Here is a 22,135-nt window from a genome sequence, read left to right as displayed (position 1 = left end):
CGTCTGACATACCAGATTTAGGATACTGCCCAGCCCATTTTCTCACTGACAATGGCACCCCTGGTGTTTCACTTGAATTGTAATTTCCAGACTAGATAATCCATAAAATATTGGGTCTGAAGTTATTTTTCAGTAATTCTCTAAGCTGTTTTGGGAGGTGGGAAAAGAGGCACCTCTGCATTGCCAGAGATTGCAACTTGATAATAAGGACTCTGGTGCAAGAAGAGACATATACCACGGGAAAGACTACATCTTGTTAGCAATTGTGAAACACGTGAGAGATCCCACAGATTCAACATCAAAAAAAGGTATATATCACCAACACATAGGAGAAACTGGGAACGGGTAACAGAGCATTGTATATTATTTAAAGAACTTTGTCTATTATTGAAAGTAGGTGCAGTCAGTAAAGGGAGTGGAAGTTTGGTCCTTCTCAACAAATCTTGTTTTCTTCATATGACCAGAAATTTGAAAGGATCTCTGGATAATGTCATATGGGGCGATGGTGGGGGAAGACACACAACAGCTTGTCTAGTCCGTGCCATGTTAGCAGAGAACAGACACGTTGGGAGGACAGAAGGTCTGACCCTTTGTAACCCTTTGTAAAACCCTTTGCAGAAGCAGAATGTTTGAAACTTGTGGGCTTCTGTCAAGGGTAGTGGACCTCTTTTTTCACCATCTGAGTTATATGTTTACCAAGAATGAGTATCCTATTTGAGTAGGTGAGACCTTTTTTTAAATTAAGTAGTTTACTTCCATATTATTTAAATTGATAAACTATGAGTTCACAACAGAACCATTTCCATGAAAACTAAGTTGAATGTCCTGAGGATATTTTATAAAAGCTGTTGAATTGGGTAAGAATAAAACAACTATAAAAAATTAGAGGGAAGTGTATAAAAATCTAGAATCCTCCACTCATGTCAAAAAAGGTTTTAAGCTTTAGTATTATAAGAGCCTTACTTCTTATAAAATAATATATCTCAAAATGAATTATGTCTATGTGACTCCATAAGATTATATGGGCATGAAGAAAGAAATAAAAAGGTTGTCAATACCTGTTACCTGTTTTTGTATTATTTTCCTTTGAATGCAGTTATGGGGGAAGAAATAAGGAAAAATAAGACTACATGTAGAAAACTGTTGCACAATAAATAATATCATATATAAAGAGAATCGGGAAAGACAGTCATTAAATGTTAATGGTTGCTATCTGGGAGCAATTTTACTTTCTCTCATACATTTCTTTGTATTTGAGTATTTTAAAGTGAGAATTACTTTACATAATCACATGAAAGATAAAACAATTTTGTATTCTTTTTTTACTGTTCATAAAAGAGAGAAGAAAAACTATGACACTAATGTTAAGGGAAAAAATAAATGACTGGACGTTGCATGAAGATGACCTTGGATCCTTGCTGACCCACCCTTGTGGGAAGACTGCTGTGGACCTCCTCGGGGATCCAGTTCCCAAAATCTAAAATTTCATTCTTCAGGGGACCAAGAGACCTGTTGCTTTAAACCACTTATACTCTGAGTTGGCAACACTTGGCCTTAGCTCCACACTTCTTTGTCCATCTTTAGCTGCACTGTTTTAATAGAAAATTTAACACTGGCTTTTATAAATCTATAGTCCATAGACCTACTTATAATCCAAGACAGCTTGCCTTCTGGTAGGTTGCCAGTATTGAACTCTGGGCCAGCGTTTTATTCAAGCAATGCCTGTTAGATGTTATAGTTTAGTTGTAAGAGCAATATATTAACCATTGGCTTCACAATAGACAGGAAGTATCTTACTGGAAGGTATTAATTGCAAGGGTGACAGGACTTTAAATTCCAATGATAATTACAAAGTATGTAAGTGCAATTATTTCTCACCAGGAAGAAAATACATTTAGTTATATACACCTTGTCTCCTGAAAATAATAATTATATTATTCAAACACTGTATACTTTATAACACACAAAATTAGAATTTGGGGTCTCATACTGTCAAAAATAAAAAAATATCCTAAGAAAGTCCTGATTTTTTAAAAAAAGTTTACTTAAAAGGAAAAAATATAATGTAAAACACACTCTAAAAGAAAGGTTATAATATTTCTTATAATGCAAACTAATACTTCAACAAGATCTGGGACCTGAGAGAAGAATCCTGCTCTTCTTACAGCTTTCCAGAAATCCCTTGGAGATCTTGATAAGCAATCACTCATGTATTCTTGAATATTTTTTTCTAATACATTTTTCCTTTTCAAATAAATCTAAATCTGTAGATTTGGTTCTGTTTTGCAGCAACAACAAAAGGCCACCCCGCCTCGTAGTCTATTCTTTCTTCTCCACTAGTCCAATCACTTATTAGACAGGTTAAATAGCAGTTGCCATTTACACACATCAGGCACTTTCCCTGATGTTAACTCACGTGTAGGAGAATCCTGGCTCACATAAGTTACTGAACTTGTCTATGTTTCTGTACAGATATGAAAGGTAAAACTAGATAGAATTCAGACCCATCTGAAACCCCCTGCATTCTAGGTGAGAACCGGTACAAAGTCTACAGCAGGGACATGAGTCCTCCCACCCTCCATTTTTGCTAACCACTCACTAAATGAAAATCTGCCTTAGGAGCAGACCGTGTAAGACAAGGTTTCCTTTGCAAAGCTCCTGTCATACTGGTTGTGATCCAGAACTCTTTGTCTCCAAATTTTCCCAGGATGATTTAAGAAAGAAAAATAGAGTATTCTTGGGCTACCACAGACTGACACAATTTTCCAGGTCCACAGCGAACTAACTTCCATCCACACTTAGTTAAAAGGATCAGGACTGAGAAGAAACCTTCCTGAAGTGGCGTTTCACTGGATACCAGACCATAACCGACACTGTTGCATGAAAAGGCTCCCAGCAGTGAAAATCGGAGTGCGTCTCAGCGCTGTGCCACCTTTGGCTTAAGCGAGAGTCCTGACAGACAGTGACCCAGCCTGTCTCACTTCATGGCTCTCCTCATCCTACCTTAATAATTCATTTGGTTTTACTTTAATTCCCTCGCAAACATACAGACCACACAAATGTATCACTAGAAGTTGTTATTACTGTATCTAATGTTAAATATTAATGTCAAGGGCTTATGTTCTAAGCCCATCAAAAATACAATTATTCTTCTCTGGGAAGAAAATACAGTTAATTACACACACCTTTTCTCCTAAAACTAATAATTAGGTTATTCATATCTTGTACACTCTGTAATGCACAAAACCAGAACTTTGAATCTCATGGTGTCAAAAATAGAAGCCAACCACAGAAGTCAACTAATTTGGCAGAATTCCATAGGTTGAAAATTACCTGCTTTCCATTCTTCTCTTATCTCATTACTGAAAAGATGGGCAATGTGGTGTGGAGGAAGAATTCCTCCACTGAACTTGGGCATCAGAAGTCCTGGGTTCTAGTTCTGGCTCTAACACTAACATGCCACGTGACCACGGGCAAGGACCTTCACTCCTTTGGCCTTAGTTTCTTTATACGTAAAAGAGAAGAAGGATGAACACATAACTTTTAAGACTTCATCCAGTCTAGTCCCCTCCAATTAGAGTTTCCACCTTGGAGCCCACTGACCCAGCCTATGACAATGCTTCCCTACATCAAACTTTTACTTGGACTAAGTGTGAATTTTTGTGACCATTGTCCAGCTCCCCCATTAGAAGAAAAGATCACTCCATCATAACACTGACCAAATGTCCACTCTAATTTCTCCCTGTTTTGTTAAGATATAACTGATTTATCATGTTAAAGTATACAACATAATAATTTGATATACATATATATTGCAAAATGATTACCACAATAAGTTCAGTTAACATCCATCACCTTATGTAGTTACCGTTTTTTTCTAGTGATGAGAACTCTTAATATCCACTCTGTTAGCAATTTTCAAATACACAGTGCAGTGCTAATTGCAGTCACGATTCTGTACACATTCTATCCCCAGAATTTATCTTACACCTGGAAGTGTGTACCTTTGATCACCTTCACCCCACCCCACCCCATTCCCCAGCAACCACCAATCTGTTCTGTTTTTATGAGTTTCATTTTTATTTTAATTTCCCATAGAACTGAGACCGTACAAGGGCAATAAAGAAACAGAACCGAGGAAGGAGGAGAGATGAAGTACTGCCCACTTGGTGCGAAAGGAAATTTGTGGGTATTTGATGTCGTTGACAAAGGATGTTAATAGACTGTTTAGAATTGCAAATGAGGTTAGATATTAAGCAGATGACAGTTCACAACAATTAACAAGAATACAAATCTAAGCATACCAAATCACATCAGAAACTTCCTTTGGCTATTTTAGGCACACTAGCAAGTAGAAGATTCACTTGCACTGCTTACCCTATTCTTGTGCCTCTGAAGGGGAAGGAGGGCAGGGGGGGAGAGTGTTAGTCATCGGCAGTTAATTACTCAATGAATTTTCTAAGCCATGATCATCTTTCCTTTTGAGCTTTCATCTAAGTACCTGTAAGAACTTCCAAATATTAATTACTACAACACTGTCCTCAAATAATGTGTGGCTGTGATTAAAATTACATGCCCTACTTTTGAATACTCTCTTCAGGTGTGGAGCCTAAAAAAATCCTAGAAGGTTAGAGCTTGAACAGCCGTTAGAGCTCACCGGGCCCCACCCTCACATTTTACAGACGAGGTTTGGAGACTCGGAGACACGCTAGATATTAGTCATGAAGCAGACTCAGCCACGTGACAAACCACATCCTGTTCTCCAAGGTCTCACTTCAGCTTGTGCCAAAATAACGTATTTCACAATAATCTTTTGCCCATTCATCTCCTAGGTTACTAAAATGTTAACTTATAGACAACTGTCTTAGACACAAGGCCAGTATGTAAATGGGAGTGCCTGCGGCCATGTGATGGATGATCTGGGGCCTCAACAAAACATTTTTCCCTTCCTGAAATTCTCAGTACTTGTGTTATCCTCTCAAAATTAGGGTCACCCAAACTGGGTTATTCATCTTTACAAGATGAGTTGCATGCCATTTGGGTCACATGAGTGGAATGAGATGGATGGAGTGTGTTCAACTTTGAGGCAGCAGCCCCTCAACATCAGAAAGTCCACATTCTGTAGCTATTTGCACTGGAACTTGGGTTTCAGCATATGTGACCTGTAAAAGATCACAGTAACTGGTGACACTGCTGCATTTTTTAAGTGGCCTATAGGGCCCAAGTTTCCCTGGGAGACAGTGGACCCCTTCGGTGGGAGGTAAGGACACAGAAGTATGGGCGAGAAAGGAGGAGAACATTGAGGGGAAAGCTAAAGAATATTTCAAGTAACTCACACTATGTCATGGGTCTGGCCCTCAAATGCCACACTCTCTCAAGGGGAGGCCATATGTGACTTAGTTCAAAGTTGGGCATTGAGAACCGGAGAGACCTGGCTCCTCCACTTGGTAGTCATCAGACCCTGGGCTTTTCCCCTTTACCTCCTGAAGCCTCAGGTTTCTCATCCATAAAGTGGGGCTAGTAGTAGAAACCTCCTTCTCACAGAACTGTTGGGAAATTAAATAAGATCATACAAATAAACAGCAGCAAATGTTAGGCGTATAGTTAGTAGTCAATAAATTAACTCTTAAACTTGCTTTAAAACAAGTGGTCCATCTTTACTACATGTATTTAGCTCTTAATAGTTTTTGTAGCTGTGAAGCAGAGACGCTCATGAGGCTTTTTCCCCTAACGATGCTATTTTTCTTCTCTACTGGAAAGCTGTTTTTAAGAATTAACATAGGCTAGGCCCTGTCCTGGCTGGATAGCTCACTTGGTTAGAGCATCGTCCTGATATGCCAAGGTTGCAAGATCAGTCCCCCATCAGGGCACATTTAAGAATTAATAATGAATGAATAAATAACTGAACAACTCTTTGTTTCTCTCATTCCCTTCACCCTCCACTCTCTCTAAAATCAATAAATAAAAAATAAAATAAAAATACTTTTTTAAAAGTATTTTTTAACTTTATTTATTTATCTTTAGAAGGACAGGGAAGGAGAGAGGGAGAGAAATATCAATGTATGGTTGCTTCTCGTGGCGTGTGTCCTCTGCTGGGAACTAGCACCTGCTAGGAACTGACCTGCAACCCAGGCATGTGCCCTAACTGGGAATTGAACCACGATCTTTCGGTTCGCAGGCCCGCACTCAATCCACTGAGCTACACCAGTCGGGGCTAAAANTGAACAACAACTCTTTGTTTCTCCCATTCCCTTCACCCTCCACTCTCTCTAAAATCAATAAATAAAAAATAAAATAAAAATACTTTTTTAAAAGTATTTTTTAACTTTATTTATTTATCTTTAGAAGGACAGGGAAGGAGAGAGGGAGAGAAATATCAATGTATGGTTGCTTCTCATGGCGTGTGTCCCCTGCTGGGAACTAGCATCTACTAGGAACTGACCTGCAACCCAGGCATGTGCCCTGACTGGGAATTGAACCGCGATCTTTCGGTTCGCAGGCCCGCGCTCAATCCACGGAGCTACACCAGTCGGGGCTAAAATAAAAATACTTTTTAAAAAAGCACTCACATAGACTAATGTGTCCCCTTCATTTTTTTTTTTTTAATTTGAAGGCATAGGGCTTAAACTAGCCCTTCTGTCTAGCTTTTTTTTTTTTATGATTTCTCTAGAGACATTCAGAAAATGAGGCAAAATTGTATTGACTTGGGTTGAATGCAGGGGTGTCCAAATATGTTGGTGTCTCTGGGCCACACTGGAAGAAGACTTGTCATGCACCACACATTAAATACACAAAAACTATCAAAAACAAAAACATCTCAGTATTTTAAGTAAATTTATGATTTTTGTGTCGGGCTACATTCACAGCCATCCTGGGCTACACGCATGCGCAGTCTGCAGGGCGTGGGTTGGACACCCCTTGCTAGAGCATCTAATCTGAATACTTCATTCTCTGCCTCAGTCCTTGCAGTTTCTTTCCTTTGTTTCTCTTCCTCTTCTATTCTGTCTCACTGGGCTCTACAACTCCTCAAAGAAAGCACAGATGATTAAAAGAGAAATGAAAAAATATCAGTAATAGTTGAAAATATAAATAAATTGAGTTAATAGAACCCAAGGTCTGGAAGTTTCATGACCTAAAAAAAAAGATCTTTGGAGGATAAATATGTGTCCTTTTTGGTTATTTTCTTTGTGCCCTGCGTAAATGTCACAAGCCCTGCATTCCTGGTAACATATATTTTAATTCCAAAAAAGCATAGAAATTAATTTTATAGAGTTTATGGTGCTCCTTGACTATATCACATTTTCATATTTTTGGTTTAATTTTGCTACAACAAGGACAGAGTTAACTGAATAGAAATGACGCCAGGAGACCCATTCGGTTAATCTGTAAAAATAAAGGACCTGGCTTTCTACTTAGATTTATCAAGCTTGTACTCCAAGTCGGAGATAATGCAGAGGTTTATATTGGCAACATATCAGGTCAGGTGTTCCTTGCATTAGTGATCAGAGGCCTGAATCATTAAGGATTCATTTCAGGAGATAAATTCTACCGCAAACTGAAGGAAGAGGTTGCTTGTCTCCCACCTCTTTTGTTCTCACACGCCACCTAGTGCTTCTTTAAGGGAATATTTAGCTAAATTCACTCCTGGCTGGGAAAAGGCACTCCTTAGTTAGGAAAAAGAACATCTAGTCAAAGCCCAGCCCTCATTTTTTGTATGAAGTGACTCGCTGCTTTCTGGAGGTAAAACACAGATAACTTCTGACAGGCATGGAATTCAATTTTAATTTGGGATAGTGAAAGGCATCCCCACAAGGTCCTATTGACTTACTTTTTTTACTGTTCCTAGTCATCACTTATTAACAGGGTCAGTAGCACAGAACTGACATATACACAATGTGCATTATAGAAACGGATAATGCGGTGGCTTTGGAGTGAGGCAAATGACTGTGATTTGGAGAAAGTTATACACTTCACTCAGCTTCAGCTCCATCATCTGTAAAACGGGAACCGTCATATCGCCACATCTATCTCAGAAGGTTGTTACGGAGGAGAGAGAAAGAATATATGAAATCCCTAGTAGAGTTTACAATCCACGGAAGCCATGGATTAACGGCAGCCAGTTTTAATATTGTCTTAGTAGCCCTATAAAATGGTGTTCTCAGTAGCCAATAATCAGTTGGATCGACACCCATCCGGGCAAATCAAATTCAGATTTGTATAAAAACTGGAGCATCCTCTTCTCTACTAGCAGTCCTCCCGTGGAGCAGGTGATGCGGTGTGATACATCAGAGTTGCGGCTCTAACGCTGACAGGTGGCGCTCAGACCCAGCTTCTCCACTCATCAGCCAAGGCACCTCTGACTTCCCAACTGACTTTCTGTGGTAAAGCTGCAACATCTGTCACCAAGGACTAATGGTAATACCTATCTCACTGGTTCCTTGGATATAAGTGTGTGGATATACGTACCTGGCACGTAGCAAGTTATATAAATGAAAAAAGTCATTTACTTGGCCCAAGTACTGATAAAATGGTTATAGAACTACTGATATTTAACTAAACCTAAGTTTTCAGGGAAAAGATTGCTATCATAAAGGCACGGATTTCCTTAATCAGAAATAACCAGGAAAACGTCTATATTCTAGGCGTTTCTGACATACATTGTTTACAAATGTCATCTTCTCGAAAGATCGTTCTGACAGCAATATTTCTGTTGTAGTCTCAACAACAATAATAACCTTCCCTGATTTCTCTCTCTATGGCCCATACTGGGCTGCGCACTTGGGCTTATTATGTGGCCAAATCCCTAGGACAGTGTTTGATGAGGAGGCCATTGTCCAGACTGTGCGCATGAGGACCTGAGCCCTTAGAGAAATTAAGTGACTTACCTACATCCATGGAGCTTGTATGTATGAAAATAAATAAATAACCAGGATCCCAATCCAGGAATGCTTGTAATCACTGTGTAAACTAGCCTCTCCACTTATGAAAAATGGTCTTGTAAATACTTCAAAGTGAAGTAATCCCCAGATCCTAAACAAAATTGCTTAACTTCTCTGTTTTCCTTAGATATATAATGAAAGTGATTGAATTAATGGTCCAAGATGCTGAAAACTCTAGATTTGAAAACAAATATTGTTACTTTATGAATCTGATTTATAAATCTGTAAATATATTTATTTAAAATTTAAAAATACGTTTCCTCATGATTTTTTGGTTGGATTCTCTAATAGATGTTCTAAAAATGATAATTCATCTAGATCAGTGTAAGAGAAGGTTAGATAAAAAACATAAAGATATCCATTCTTATGTGCATAGCATATTCACTCTGCATTTGGTTATTTTAATGATGTCTACATTTATACACTTAGGTAATTATTATTATTATTGTTATCCCAGGGGCTAATATCTCAATCAAAATATACAATGTATTAAATCTATAACAAATCATGCAATATTATAAAACTTGCTTATTGATTAGTTCCACGTATTCTTTTCTTATTCCATAATATATAAATATGTAATGTGAAAGCCTCTTTTTTAACTCATTAGCCAGTCCCAAATTCTTTATTTCAGTAAACATCAAACAAGAGGAAATCTGCTACAAATCCACCTGAATGTCGGCAGAAGAAACATCACCTGCTGCATTTTGTTTTTATTTTCCTGAAGCCAAACACGTTTATAATGAAAAGGAAGACAGCAATGTTAGTGCAGCCTTATATTCATTAGTCCTCCATTAACACACGTCCAACAGCTGGAAAGGGGCTACTTGCTCTTAGAGAACTGATGTGACAGGCAGATCTAAACCGAGTCCAAGCCCTCATAAATCATCCTGTCCAGCCAAGCGTGCTCAGTGGCCTGGCCAAGAATGAATTTGGTAGTGGTTTCTACCAAGGAAACTGAGCCCTTTGGCATGCTACTATCATAATTACACGTGGGAGGAAGGGAGAGGACGTCCCTACATCTTCGACCACCTATTGCAATGCCACAGTTTTTCACATAACACAAGCTGCGTTCTCTCCATGGCACTCATAACTCTGCCATGTTTATTAACTGTCTCTCTTTCCTCAGCAAAACCTAGGTTCTGTGTCATCAGGAGTCAAGTATGTCTTGTTCTGAAAACTCTTCTTTGACAAGGACAGACAGTGGTGGTTTGCTGCTGCGCTGTTAGTGGCCTTCTCCTGACCTCTGAGATGCTTGCCCTTGAACGACACAGGTTCCCTTCAGGGACAGGAGACCTTTGAGGATGGCTCCCTCTCTCCTCTTGAAACTGCTTTCTTAGGTGTCTTCATAGACTAGACCCTCTCATTCAACAACATGGACTTTGTATATCTCCATCATGTCTGGAGTTACAAGGTACTTTATGTACTGAGGTTCCTATAAGCATCTTCATCTTTCACTGAGATGCATATAAGCTTCCCCATTCTGCCCCATGATGTCCATAAGATGTACTCCCACACTGAAACCTCTCTTTCTAAATGAAAGCCCAGGAATCCTTTACAGCTGTGAGGGATGGACCAGCCTGCATGCACAGCGCCCTTCAGCACCTTGTGTTCTACCCCTACCTCATCTCCCACCCCTGCCCCATGCCCCCAATCCTTAGCAGTTCTGGCAAGGCCCACATCCAAACTACACATGAAGGCACTAAGCTAACCATCAGGTCTTTTCATACTCCATTTCCCTCTGATTACTTCCACTTGGAAGTAGATCTCATTGTGTTGCCAGACCTGAGAAGAGGCCCGCAGTGAGAGTGGCCTGGTGCTTCCGCTGTAGCGCGGCTGTAAGGCCAGCCTTCCCCTCCTGCTTAGAGAGGTGATGAACGTGAGCCTTACGGAGTAGCATGCCCCTCCCAGTGTGGGCAGAAGCAACTGGACAAATGGTAGCAGCCCTGTTGGTACCGCAAAATATTATCCAGGACTTGGGAGTGTGGGACCAATTCGTAGTCTCAATATTTTCACTTCCTCCTAAAGTTTACTTGAGGTTACCTGAAATAGGCCTTTTTCCTGACAACTTAGATAAACCAGAAACCTACAGCCACTGCTGGGTACTGACCCGCAGGCCTCACGGAGCTTTGTCGAAGATCGCATCTGTGCACGGGCACGCAAGTGCGTCAGGAGATTTAAGTATACAGATTCCTGACCTTTAGTCCCAAAAAATTTGACTCAGGAAGATTAAAGTGGGGCCAGAGAATCTGTATTCTTTAAAAGTTCATTCACTATTGCCACTTTGCCCGGACCACTCAACCGCCCGCATCAGTGTGTCTGAAGCACAGTCGTTTTGGGAATCCACTGATGTCAGTGACATTCCTATGAGCAAAGCAGAAAGAAACAGGAAGTACTTTGTTTTGGTCTCAAAACAAGCAGAGCCCTGAGCTATGCCCATGACACCGGGCCTACCCATGTATAAAGGAGGAATCTAGAACGTTCTCCACTGAGATATGAAGTTCAAACAGGCAAAAGTGATAAGCTAATACAAAATTATTGTCAATAGTAGTCCCCATTTTAATCAATTGTTCTAGTTGAATCACTAGTCCTTGCATTTCCAATGAGTGTACTTAAAATAGTAACAATCATAGGATAATGAATTACTATTCTCCATTATGTTGGGGGTTTCCTGGGTGCTATTGCCTTCTAGAAGCTATAAAAATAAATCCTCAGGAATAAAAGCTTCTCTTTGTAGAGCTGACTGGGGCGCAGCAAGTGATATCTATAGATTCATGAAAGGGAAAGAATAACAACTCTTCATTNCACTGAGAAATGAAGTTCAAACAGGCAAAAGTGATAAGCTAATACAAAATTATTGTCAATAGTAGTCCCCATTTTAATCAATTGTTCTAGTTGAATCACTAGTCCTTGCATTTCCAATGAGTGTACTTAAAATAGTAACAATCATAGGATAATGAATTACTATTCTCCATTATGTTGGGAGTTTCCTGGGTGCTATTGCCTTCTAGAAGCTATAAAAATAAATCCTCAGGAATAAAAGCTTCTCTTTGTAGAGCTGACTGGGGCGCAGCAAGTGATATCTATGGATTCATGAAAGGGAAAGAATAACAACTCTTCATTTCTGCTTAACCCACAATAACTTCTAAATATCCTTCCTAATCTCTTAATGAAATGTAGAAAAAGAAGTTAAAATTTTTTTACTCGAGACAGCCAGCTTGAAACTTGAATTAATCCAAATGCACTTAAAAATGAGCCTTTTCATGCTTGAGAACATTATGCTGGTTAAGCTAGTTGTGAAACTCATATTCTGACACTGCATGTTAGTAATCTTCATGATTCTGTAAGATACAATTCTATAGCTGAAGAAGTTGGTGGTTATTTTGTTATATGGATTTGGGGATCTATAAACCCAAATCTTCATATTGATTCCTATCCTTTTAAAGCCAATGAGTTGGTGTTTGGTTTGGTTTGGTTGCTGTTTTTTTAAATGTGCAGACCAAAAGCATGACCAAAATGCTTGGTCTTTATAAACATAGTGCTTAAGGGCTCTTTGTATGGCCCACGATTGTCGAGGTTACTACATTAGCTGCCAATGTACCAAAGATTTGGTTGTCTACACTTGCTGTGTGCGTGGTTGTTTTTCCTAATTTGTATTCTGACATAATACTGAGCTTCAGAACATTGCAAAATGAACACAGCTATATGGTATGCTGAAATGATGATGGAGGAGAAGCAGATCTCTACACAGAAGTTCAGCCAGAGCAACGGGGCTTTATATTGTTTTTAAAAAGCATTTACCCAGATGTTGAGGGATGTTTTCTCCCTGCACACATAGGAGGAAGAGCCAGGAATGAAAACCTCTCTCGTGCCATTTCTAGCTACTTTAGAAGGCACTTGTACATTTAAACTTGCTACCATAAAACTATGAATGTGTGATGAAATGTGAGATGTACCCTTCCCTTCAAAATTAAACCTCACTCACTTTCAGAAAAAGTGGAAAGGGATATTATCAAGTATCGAATTACAATGAATCTTACATTAGTGAAAAAACTAAACTTACAAACTAACACTTATCAAAGTACATTTACTAAGGAACATAAGAATTTTGCTAAATTGAATACAATATACTTTTTGGACTACAGTTTTATTAAAGTCCACTGATAACTAAATGTAATGTACATACAGTAAACAGCATTTCAGTTCACAGTTTTTCTTCAAACTGAAGATGTAATGAAATCTACATCTAATTGGTACTTCAAATGTATTAGTCACAACATATTATGTACATCTCAACCAGTGATGCCCATATGATAGTTCTAGAAAGCATGCTAATTAAATGTAAGTGTCCTTCAGAATCACTCTTTTAAAAATACAGCACGACCTTGGGGACTCTGATCTGGTAAGTCCGGGGTGGGGTCCAAGCATATTTTATTTTAGAAACAAAAAAATTTAGAACTCCAATTTTGCTGTAAACCTTAGGTGGTTCTGGGACAGCTAAGGCTTAGAGCCACTGTTTTCAATAAATGGTTCTCAAAACGTGCTCCCCAGACCAGCAGCATCAGCAACATCTGGGAACTTGTTTGAAATGCAGCTTCCAGATCCCCATCCAGACCTCTCGAATTAGAACCGTCCTGGGAGACAGACAGCACTCTGCAGTTCAACGAGCCCCCAGGTCATTCTGCTTCATGTTACTTCGAGGACAGCTATTTTAGTCCTAAAATAAATTAGGTCCCAATCATTGTCTTGTAATTACTAAAACAAAGCAACCAGACCTTTCACCAGATCATCTTTTATAATTTCTACATTCTACACACAAATCAAAATGAATCTCAGAAATGTATTTCTCTACAAAAGGATATAATGGCTGCTGCTGTAGAAAAGTTCCTAGGCGTGATCACTTCGACCACTTTGATCTCGGCCTCCAGCTCCTTTCCTGGGCTAGAGCAGAAATCAGCAAACTTTTGCTGTAAAGGCCCAGATGTCTGTGTCTTCAGCCCTGCAGCTCCTGTGGTCTCTGTCACAAACACTTCACTCTGTCATTCACAATACATGAATGAATGGGTGTGTCTGTATTCCAATAAAACTTTATTGACAAAAATAGGTGTCAGATGAGATTTGGCCAGAGGGTTAAATTTGCTCACGCTTGAGTTTAAGAAATGGTGGCAGACTAGTTGGGAAGAAAACAAAGTGAAACATCATCTCTCACCCATAAATGCACACTTCCATTCAATATGGAAGCTGCTTCCAGGTGAAGAAGAACAAACTATAAGGAAAAGAAGAGAAAGAGAAAGCATTGTGTCTCATTTACTCATTTATCACTTTTTCACATAGTAAATACTAAGTAGGTCTCTACTATGTGCTTGGAACCAAACATTAAAGCCCTACCCCCACAAATCCAAGTTCAACAGGAAAAAAATAAACAAAAAATCAGAAATAAATAAACATTGTGCTGTGCTACACCCAGACAATAGAACATTATTCAGCGTTAGCAAGAATGAGTTAATAAGTCATGAAAAGAAAATGGGAATACAAATGCTTATTAGAAAATGAGTGAAGCCAATCTGAAAAGGCCACATACTGTATAATTCTAAGTATCTGACATTCTGGAAAAGACTAAACTATGGAGACATAAAAAATGTAAGTGGTTGTCAGGGGCTGGGGAGAGAGAAGGGTGAATCAGAAAAGCATGGAGGATTTTTAAAGCAATGATAACCGTGTGTATGATTCTATAATCGTGGATACATGCATAATACATTTGTCCAACCCCACAGAGGGTACACCACCAAGAGTGAACCCTCATGTTAACCCTGGACTCCGGGTGATCACGATGTATCAGTGCAGGTTCATCAGCTGTAACAAATGCACCACTCTGGTGGGACATGTTGATGATAGGGGGGCTAGGCATATGCGCGGGCAGGGGGTCCATGAGAAATGTCTGTACCTTTCTCTCAGTTTTGCTGTAAACCTAAAAATTCTTAAAAAAAAATAAAGTCCACTTTAAAAATAAAAACAATTTTTCTTCATGCAGAGAATGAGAACAGAGCTCTGCCAGGACTACCATTTGAGGGATCTTAGAACGTAAAAATAATGCCAGTGAGATAACTGGTTCTGTATTAGTGTCCCAATCATGATGGTTGTATTCCAGTAAGTCGTACTCTCTGCCCATCAATTGACAGACCTCAGTTCATGATATCAGGATTAAGGGAACTAATTGCCTAAGTGAGCCCATGAGGCTGAAGAAAGAAGCCTGATCCAAAGAAGGACCAAAATCCATAATAATAGTAATAAATATCCCCAAATGGCAGCCTGCTTTTATCCTGTCATAGTCTCTCTCTTTGTAGGTGTCTTGTCATTAGACTGTCATATATTCATGGAACACAAGTCCTTATTTTATTCATCCCAGTACCTCCCAGAACTAATACAGGATCTGGCACATAGAAGGCACAACATAAATATTGTATAATAACATGAATTAATAAATTACCACTGATTGGCTTCCAAAAACAAAAAAGAAACAATGCTTTAATACTGATCAAATTACTCCAGGAATGTAAAAGGGATGCCTGGTGAGCTCTGAAAAAGCTGATGTTAGGGCTGGCTCTCCAGGGATGAATAGGATCATGAAATTTTGGGAAGGAGGAGAAAGATATTCCAGGTAGAGAAAACAGCAGGTGCTGAGGTATAAAGCTCAGAATTTAACACACTGAAGAAATAATGATGAGATCAATATAGCTAGACCAAGGGGTAAAATGGTGGGAAAGGAGAGAAGATAAACTTAGAAAATGCAGGGAAATTGTAAGTCTCAGAAGTTCAGAGCTTATCTGGATATGTGGTACTGTATTGTATAATTTGGAGACTGTCATCATCAAATACTTAAAAAAAGAAAAAAGGGGGAAAAAGGATACAATAGATCACTCTCGCCGTAACACAGAGGATCAAATAGGGAAATGTTGCAGGAGAAGCTTGACAGACCCAGTTAGAGATGGAAGACATTTATTGAACCAAAGTAGTGTTCGGTAGAATGGATGGGAGGAAAAGATTGGGGAGGCTCTTCTGAACTTGCATAGATGTTCTTTCCTAACAGATGAAGTGAGTGAAAAAGGATTCTCCCCTTTCTCAGTCAGGAGACTTTAGAACAAGTAAAATTCTTACCTAAGTCAAGAAAGACAATGGGAGAACCAAGCTTAGAAGACAAAGATAAATCCCATTCTGCTGAATTTCAGGTATTTGGGAAAAGATCAAGTGTAATCTCAAATGTCTCCTTCATAGAGTAACTTATATAAGACCATTCTGAAGGCTTGAAAGCACAAGGCAAACAAACTACTAATATTTTAACAATAAACAAGATAGGGCACACTTGTAAAATGTATTGCATTTTTAAACCAGAAGAAGAGGTGCAAAGGGCACATTCTCGGAAAGCCGCAGGAGACTACTGCAAGATTACTCCCTTTCATGTTTCAGGAATCCCAGCCTGGAGGAAGTCCAGTGCTCTTTACTTGCTGGTAAGTACTTCTGAAAGGTGAAGGGTCTATGAGCAAAAACCTAGAAAACATATTAATGTTTGGTGCTCATCGCCCATTACCAAACTTGGTCCACTACTGGCCAGGGCAGACCTCCCAAGTGCAGCCTCTTACCAGGTTGCTTCTAGTGGAAAGATTCCAAAAATGGCATGGGGGTTCAGTAGGAAAGCCTTTGCAAAGTCTTTACAAAAGCAGGGATGGTGAACAATACAATTTACAGATATAGTCAGAGGTCAAATTCAGTCTTCCCAGTCCCATGGAATGTAGAGGTACCAAGTTGAGACGGGAGAGGCGATAGTAAATAGAGGGAGCATACACCACACATCGCAGTGCCCCAGCACCTGGTCTACAGTAAAGTAGTTAGTGAACAAATGTGGAAAGTGACTCGATGGCACATGAATTTATTTTTTTCCATCCAGACTTAGAGCAGACTGTTCTCTAGTTTATTTAAGCCAAAAGCAATGTTTTATCAGAATATCCAAAATAAACCAGTTTCCTAAAAATAATATACTGGCTTCAGCCTGGCTGGTGTGGATCAGTGGATTGAGCGTTGGCCTGTGAACCAAAGGGTCACTGGTTTGATTCCCAGTCAGGGCACTTGCCTGGGTTGCAGGCCTGGTCTCCAGTTGGGAGCATGGGAGAGGCAACCACACATTGATGTTTCTTTCCCTCTCTTTCTCCCTCCCTTCTCCTCTCTCTAAAAATAAATAAATAAAATCTTAAGAAATAAAAATAATATATTGGCTTCATAAAGAGTTCACAGGATACAGAAAATATCCTATGTAAAATTAAGTGGTAAGATGATAAGATATTTCATTTGGGGGTGGCGGGTCCCAGAGTTCTCTAGGTTTTCTGTAGGGCAGATACCAAAAACATTACAGTGATTAAGTTCCAGTGATAGGATTATGATTTACTATTTGGGGGGACATTCCATGTATTTTCCAGGTCTTCTACCACAAAAATATATTACTTCTGTAATGGAAATAAAATATAATTTAACAAAGAAAGTCTACAGGTGCTCACTTCCACCCTCACTGCTACCTCCTTAGTTCAAGTTACCAACATTTCCTCTCTGTTTACTGCTGCAGCATCTCCCTTGATCTCCTCTTTTCCCCTCTCAGCCCTACAGTGCATTATCCATTTAGCAGCCGTCGTGCTCCTTGAGAGTTTAAAAGTCCTCCAGTGGATTCAATACACTTAAAAAATTCTGCCTTAGAGCCCTGGCTGGTGTAGCTCAGTGGATTGAGCGCGGGCCTGCGAACCAGAGGATCGCGGTTCGATTCCCAGTCAGGGCACATGCCTGGGTTGCAGGCCGGTTCCTGCATGCCTGGGTTGCAGGCCGGTTCCTTGCAGGCCAACTACCAGCAGGGGACGCACAAAAGGCAACCATACATTGATGTTTCTCTCCCTCTCTCCTTCCCATCTAAAGATAAATAAATAAAATCTTAAAAAAAAAAAATTCTGCCTCTTAGGAGACCCATTGGCCTGGCCCTGGCCCATCCCTCTAATCTTATCTCTTAACTTCCCGCTGCCCTCCCCACTCCCCATGCAGGTCCCTAAATCTTCCCATCTCCACCACCACACTTTCCCTAACTCTCCCCGATTCCCAATGCCTTTCTCTGTTCTGGCTATACACTACATCATCTCTAAAATAAACCAAGCAACCAGGAATACTTATACAGATATCGGTTCCATTCTCGTCCCAGATCAAGTATCTTTAGAGAGGGCTTCCCTGAGCTGCCCATTAAAAGTCACACTCAAATCATTTCCCTGTTTGCTTTTCACAGCACTTGCAACTACCTCAGTATTATTTTACTTATTGTCTCATTCTCCATGAGAACCAGCACCCTCTCCCATCATACTGTAATTAATACAAGACCCTTGAGACCAGGCACCTTAGCCACCTTGTTCAAACATCTCTCTTTAATTATCCCAACAAAGCTCATCATATAGGTGCTCAATAACCATCTGGTAAGGAAAGTGTGGGGGGAGGCAGAAAGTCATCAACTGGATGGATTTTACCTGACCACTGCCTTCAGGTTTATTTTACGATGTGCTCAAGGAAGTGATTGACATTGCACATTTTCTTTCTCAGCGTGTCATGACATCACCATTGCTAGTTTGTATGGTATACTGAAGCAGAAGCAGAAAGTGGGGATTTAATTAAGGTAGTGTCTTTGCATGTTTTTATTGGGGGGACTTCTTGGAACTGAAGGTCTCTAAGAGGTTCATTTGCAATGACATAACTTTTTAAAAGTGATATAACCAAGACATTCGAATACAGTAATGCAAGAAACTTAAAGACGCAGGAGGAGGAAGTGGGGAATAGAGAGTGATTTGTTTCACAAAATGCAGATATTCAGAGTCCCACTGGACTTGCGCCTTTGTAAAGGAATTAGTCAAGGCCTGCTTTTATCCTGCCCATTCCACAGAAAACAATGGCACAGAGAAACACTACCAGCCTTAACTTCTCAAAACTCAGGATGTGTCTGTATTCTCAAGATGCATTCCTAGCATTAGCAATCTGAAAGTGGTGGGCCGGGCTAAAGTTACCTATGCCCTTGGAGAAAGTACAGAATCCCTGGAATTTTGGCCAAGAATGTATCAGCCCTAGAACTAGCTTGATATTTCTGGCTTCTTGATTAGACTCCAGTTAAAACTTGAGTATTTCTAGTTCTGTGTTGGTACAATCATCCTTCCTCCAAGTTGCTAAACCCAAAGCTAGAAGTCACCTGAAGTAACGGAAAATCTATTTATTAAATCAAAAGCAGTCAGGACTTGCACCTTTCATGCTATACAAATAGGGTTGATTAATTCCTTTCAGGTTGCTGCAGAAGAAATCTGAGGTGGGGGTAGCTAAGGAAATTCTATATTTTATTATTATTAAAATAAAAACATTACTGAGCATGTGGCTCCTCTACTAAAAATATCAATATCAATATTGAAACTTAGGTTATATCTTGGTCTAGGTTTTGAGAATAATGAACTACAGCTTAACTGTCATCTAACCCTAAACACTAGTTAAATCTATGGCAAAGAGAGTAGCAGAAATAAAAAAGCAGATGTAAATTCTTCCTTAATGGAGGAAAAGGCAGGGAAAAAATATACATATTAGGACTTAAGTTCTGGTACTATTTGCATGTTAAAGGAAAAATAAAATTCATTTCAAGTGTCTGCATCACAGACAAAGGCACTCTAAGAGAATCTAAAGTCTCACTTTTTTTCTCTCTGATGTGGAAGAGATACTGATGGTGGGCAGTGAGTTGGAACGGGTTAGGGACAGGCACAGAAGGTGCAGTGGCCCATCATTATTCTTACCTCTCAGAAAGGGAAACGGAATGACTTGCACTGAAATAGGTTTACTTTTCATCTCATGTCATATTTGGCTGAAAGGGTAGAGAAGGACAAATTGTCTACCCACTCCTTGATATCCAAGTGCGGGGAAACCTTTTTCCCTGTTTTCTTCTCCTACCTGATTGTTAAGGCATTATTCTAGGAGATTGCTAATTGCAGTTCCTAGCATCTGAACATGTTTTAAGTCTAGCTAGATCACTGTTGAGTATGTGGGGGGAAAGCACCTCCCAGAAACCATTCCACAGAACAAGACCACCAAGAACAAGTAGAAACAGGTTTTAGAAGTCAGTTTTCCTTAGTAAAATGTTGGGTAACTGGGATCTTCTGAAAAGTGCACTTCTTATGTTAACTGTGCTGAGGGCCACCTGGTTTGGGATGGGCTTGAGGTGAGCCAGAAGGAACAGGTGAAGAAGCCAGAGGATTAACATCAGAGAACACTGGGTAGTTTTTGTCTTGCCACAGGTCGTCTGGGAGCTCAGAACTTGGGGTGCTGCAAATGCACAGAGTTGAGGCTCTTCTATCAGAAAAGGAATGAAAGATGGATTTCTCCTAGCTCCTAGGCTAGTAATGAGACTTCAGAGGACTCTGTCCCTACGGTAGAAGGCGTATTGGACTGAATGCATTTGGGTTCCAGTCCTTACAGAATAAACTAAAAACAGAAATTGTTACCTCTACACAGCTTGACCCCTCACCCTTTCTTACTAGAGTTTGCTCACTTGGCCATAGTTAAATGGGTCCACAAGATAATGTATCACAAACACTAAATTACATTTAAAAGAAGGCTTTAACAACTTTTTTCGGTCAAATATTTACCACTCAACATTAACTGTTTTCTTGTCTCTTAGCTTTCTCTTTATCACTGTGTAATTCATAATTCTGTTGTTTTAGTTTTGGTAAAAAAAACTCTACTGTTTCAGAGAGATAACATTTAGCTACTGTTTTAAATAAATTGTTACTAATAAGTTTATGTCTAGATTAAGCAAGAATTAAATCTACTATCCGATTAGAAAGAAAACACTTTTTCTGCCTCATTTGATTATAATTGCTAAATGTTAGGCAATACTTTTAAACCTACTATTGCTTATTAATTTGGGATTTACTTGGAAAAGTGATCCTTTGAAACCTTCCAGCCAAATTAATAGTAATTAAAACTACCTATTATTTCATGACATTTTAGATAGTTTTTCCTTTTTCCTATTTAACTCCAAATAAGTGGAGTTAAATCCACTTATTTGAAAGCTCTTGGTTTATGTTCCAAAAAAAGAGGAGTCCTTCTCAGTTTTTTTCTTTTACATGAAGAGCTATCTGAAGATGTTGGCTCCACAGCTGCCACTGAAAATGTCAAAGTGCAACCACAAAGCTACATCTTAAATATGTTTCCTTACATTTGAACTGATGCCTGTGGGAAGAAACATTTTGCTTGAAGCCCAAAGAAGATGAGGGGGTGCTAATATTTTGCTTTTTTTTTAAATCTGCGAGCTCCTATTTATCTCAAGAGTAAACCCTGAGCACTTGTTTTTAGAAACAACCAGATGACTGTAGAATGAATATTTTCTTTCTAGTCAGTTCAAGTTCAATGCTGGTCAAGGGTGATGCTGAATTTTAATATCGTTAATTATTCTCTGTTGGCTGTAACTGAAATCATACTCATCTTGAACCAATTATGACATCTGTTTGCCTATATGACATGAAGTAACTTTTTCCAAAATACAACAGGACTCCTACAGAAAAATACTTTCAACTTCGTCTTTCCAATAGAAACTGAAATTTAACCAAGCTGGCCCAGAACAGGGTCAACAACAACCGAGGGAAGAAAGAACACTAGTGCTTATTTTTTAACTTCAACCCGAGAGGATTTTTGAAATCATACAGAAAGTCCCCTTTTCTCAGCCTCCGTTAAAAACAAACTTGTGAAGTCCGAACGAGGCTAACAGTCAAAAGACCGTTCCCATCTGTGGACTTCAGAGCTAATAAACGCATTGAAAAGAGAAAAGCACGCGAAGGCGCTCTCCTTACCGGAGGTGAAAGCAATGCGCCAGCTTCCTGGCTACCGTAACCATCTTTCCCAGGGCAAGCGCAGGGGATGCCAGGGTGACGAGAAGTGAAGAAAGAAACGATGATTTGAGCTGCTGCAAAAATCTCCCTAGGGCACTTTCTTCCAAGACACACCTCTCTCTGACTTAGAAGTTTCATTCACGCGCCGGTCACAGTTAACCACAAGCCTGTCATTTCTGCTCAATCATCCAGCAGCTGCTAGAAGCACCGGGCTGAAACGCGGGCACCAGGAGGGTGAGTCCAGCGCTGAGTAGGCAAACTGTC

General features: G+C 39.6%; 1 protein-coding gene across 1 annotated transcript in view; it reads right to left on the bottom strand.

Moving 5' to 3' along the window:
• ARHGAP18 (Rho GTPase activating protein 18) overlaps positions 1-21,891 on the bottom strand; it is a 168,510-nt gene extending 146,619 nt beyond the window's left edge. Inside the window, exon 1 of the mRNA XM_037045775.1 lies at positions 21,833-21,891. Coding sequence (XP_036901670.1) covers positions 21,833-21,876 — 44 coding nt within the window. The 5' untranslated portion in view covers positions 21,877-21,891. The remainder of the gene's footprint in view (positions 1-21,832) is intronic.
• Positions 21,892-22,135: the final 244 nt, after the last annotated feature.

Source organism: Sturnira hondurensis, unplaced genomic scaffold (assembly GCF_014824575.4).
Source record: "Sturnira hondurensis isolate 20B ecotype Veracruz unplaced genomic scaffold, ASM1482457v3 Scaffold0004474, whole genome shotgun sequence".
NCBI classification, from domain to species: Eukaryota; Metazoa; Chordata; class Mammalia; order Chiroptera; family Phyllostomidae; genus Sturnira; species Sturnira hondurensis.
This window is presented reverse-complemented; position numbering and strand designations above follow the sequence as displayed.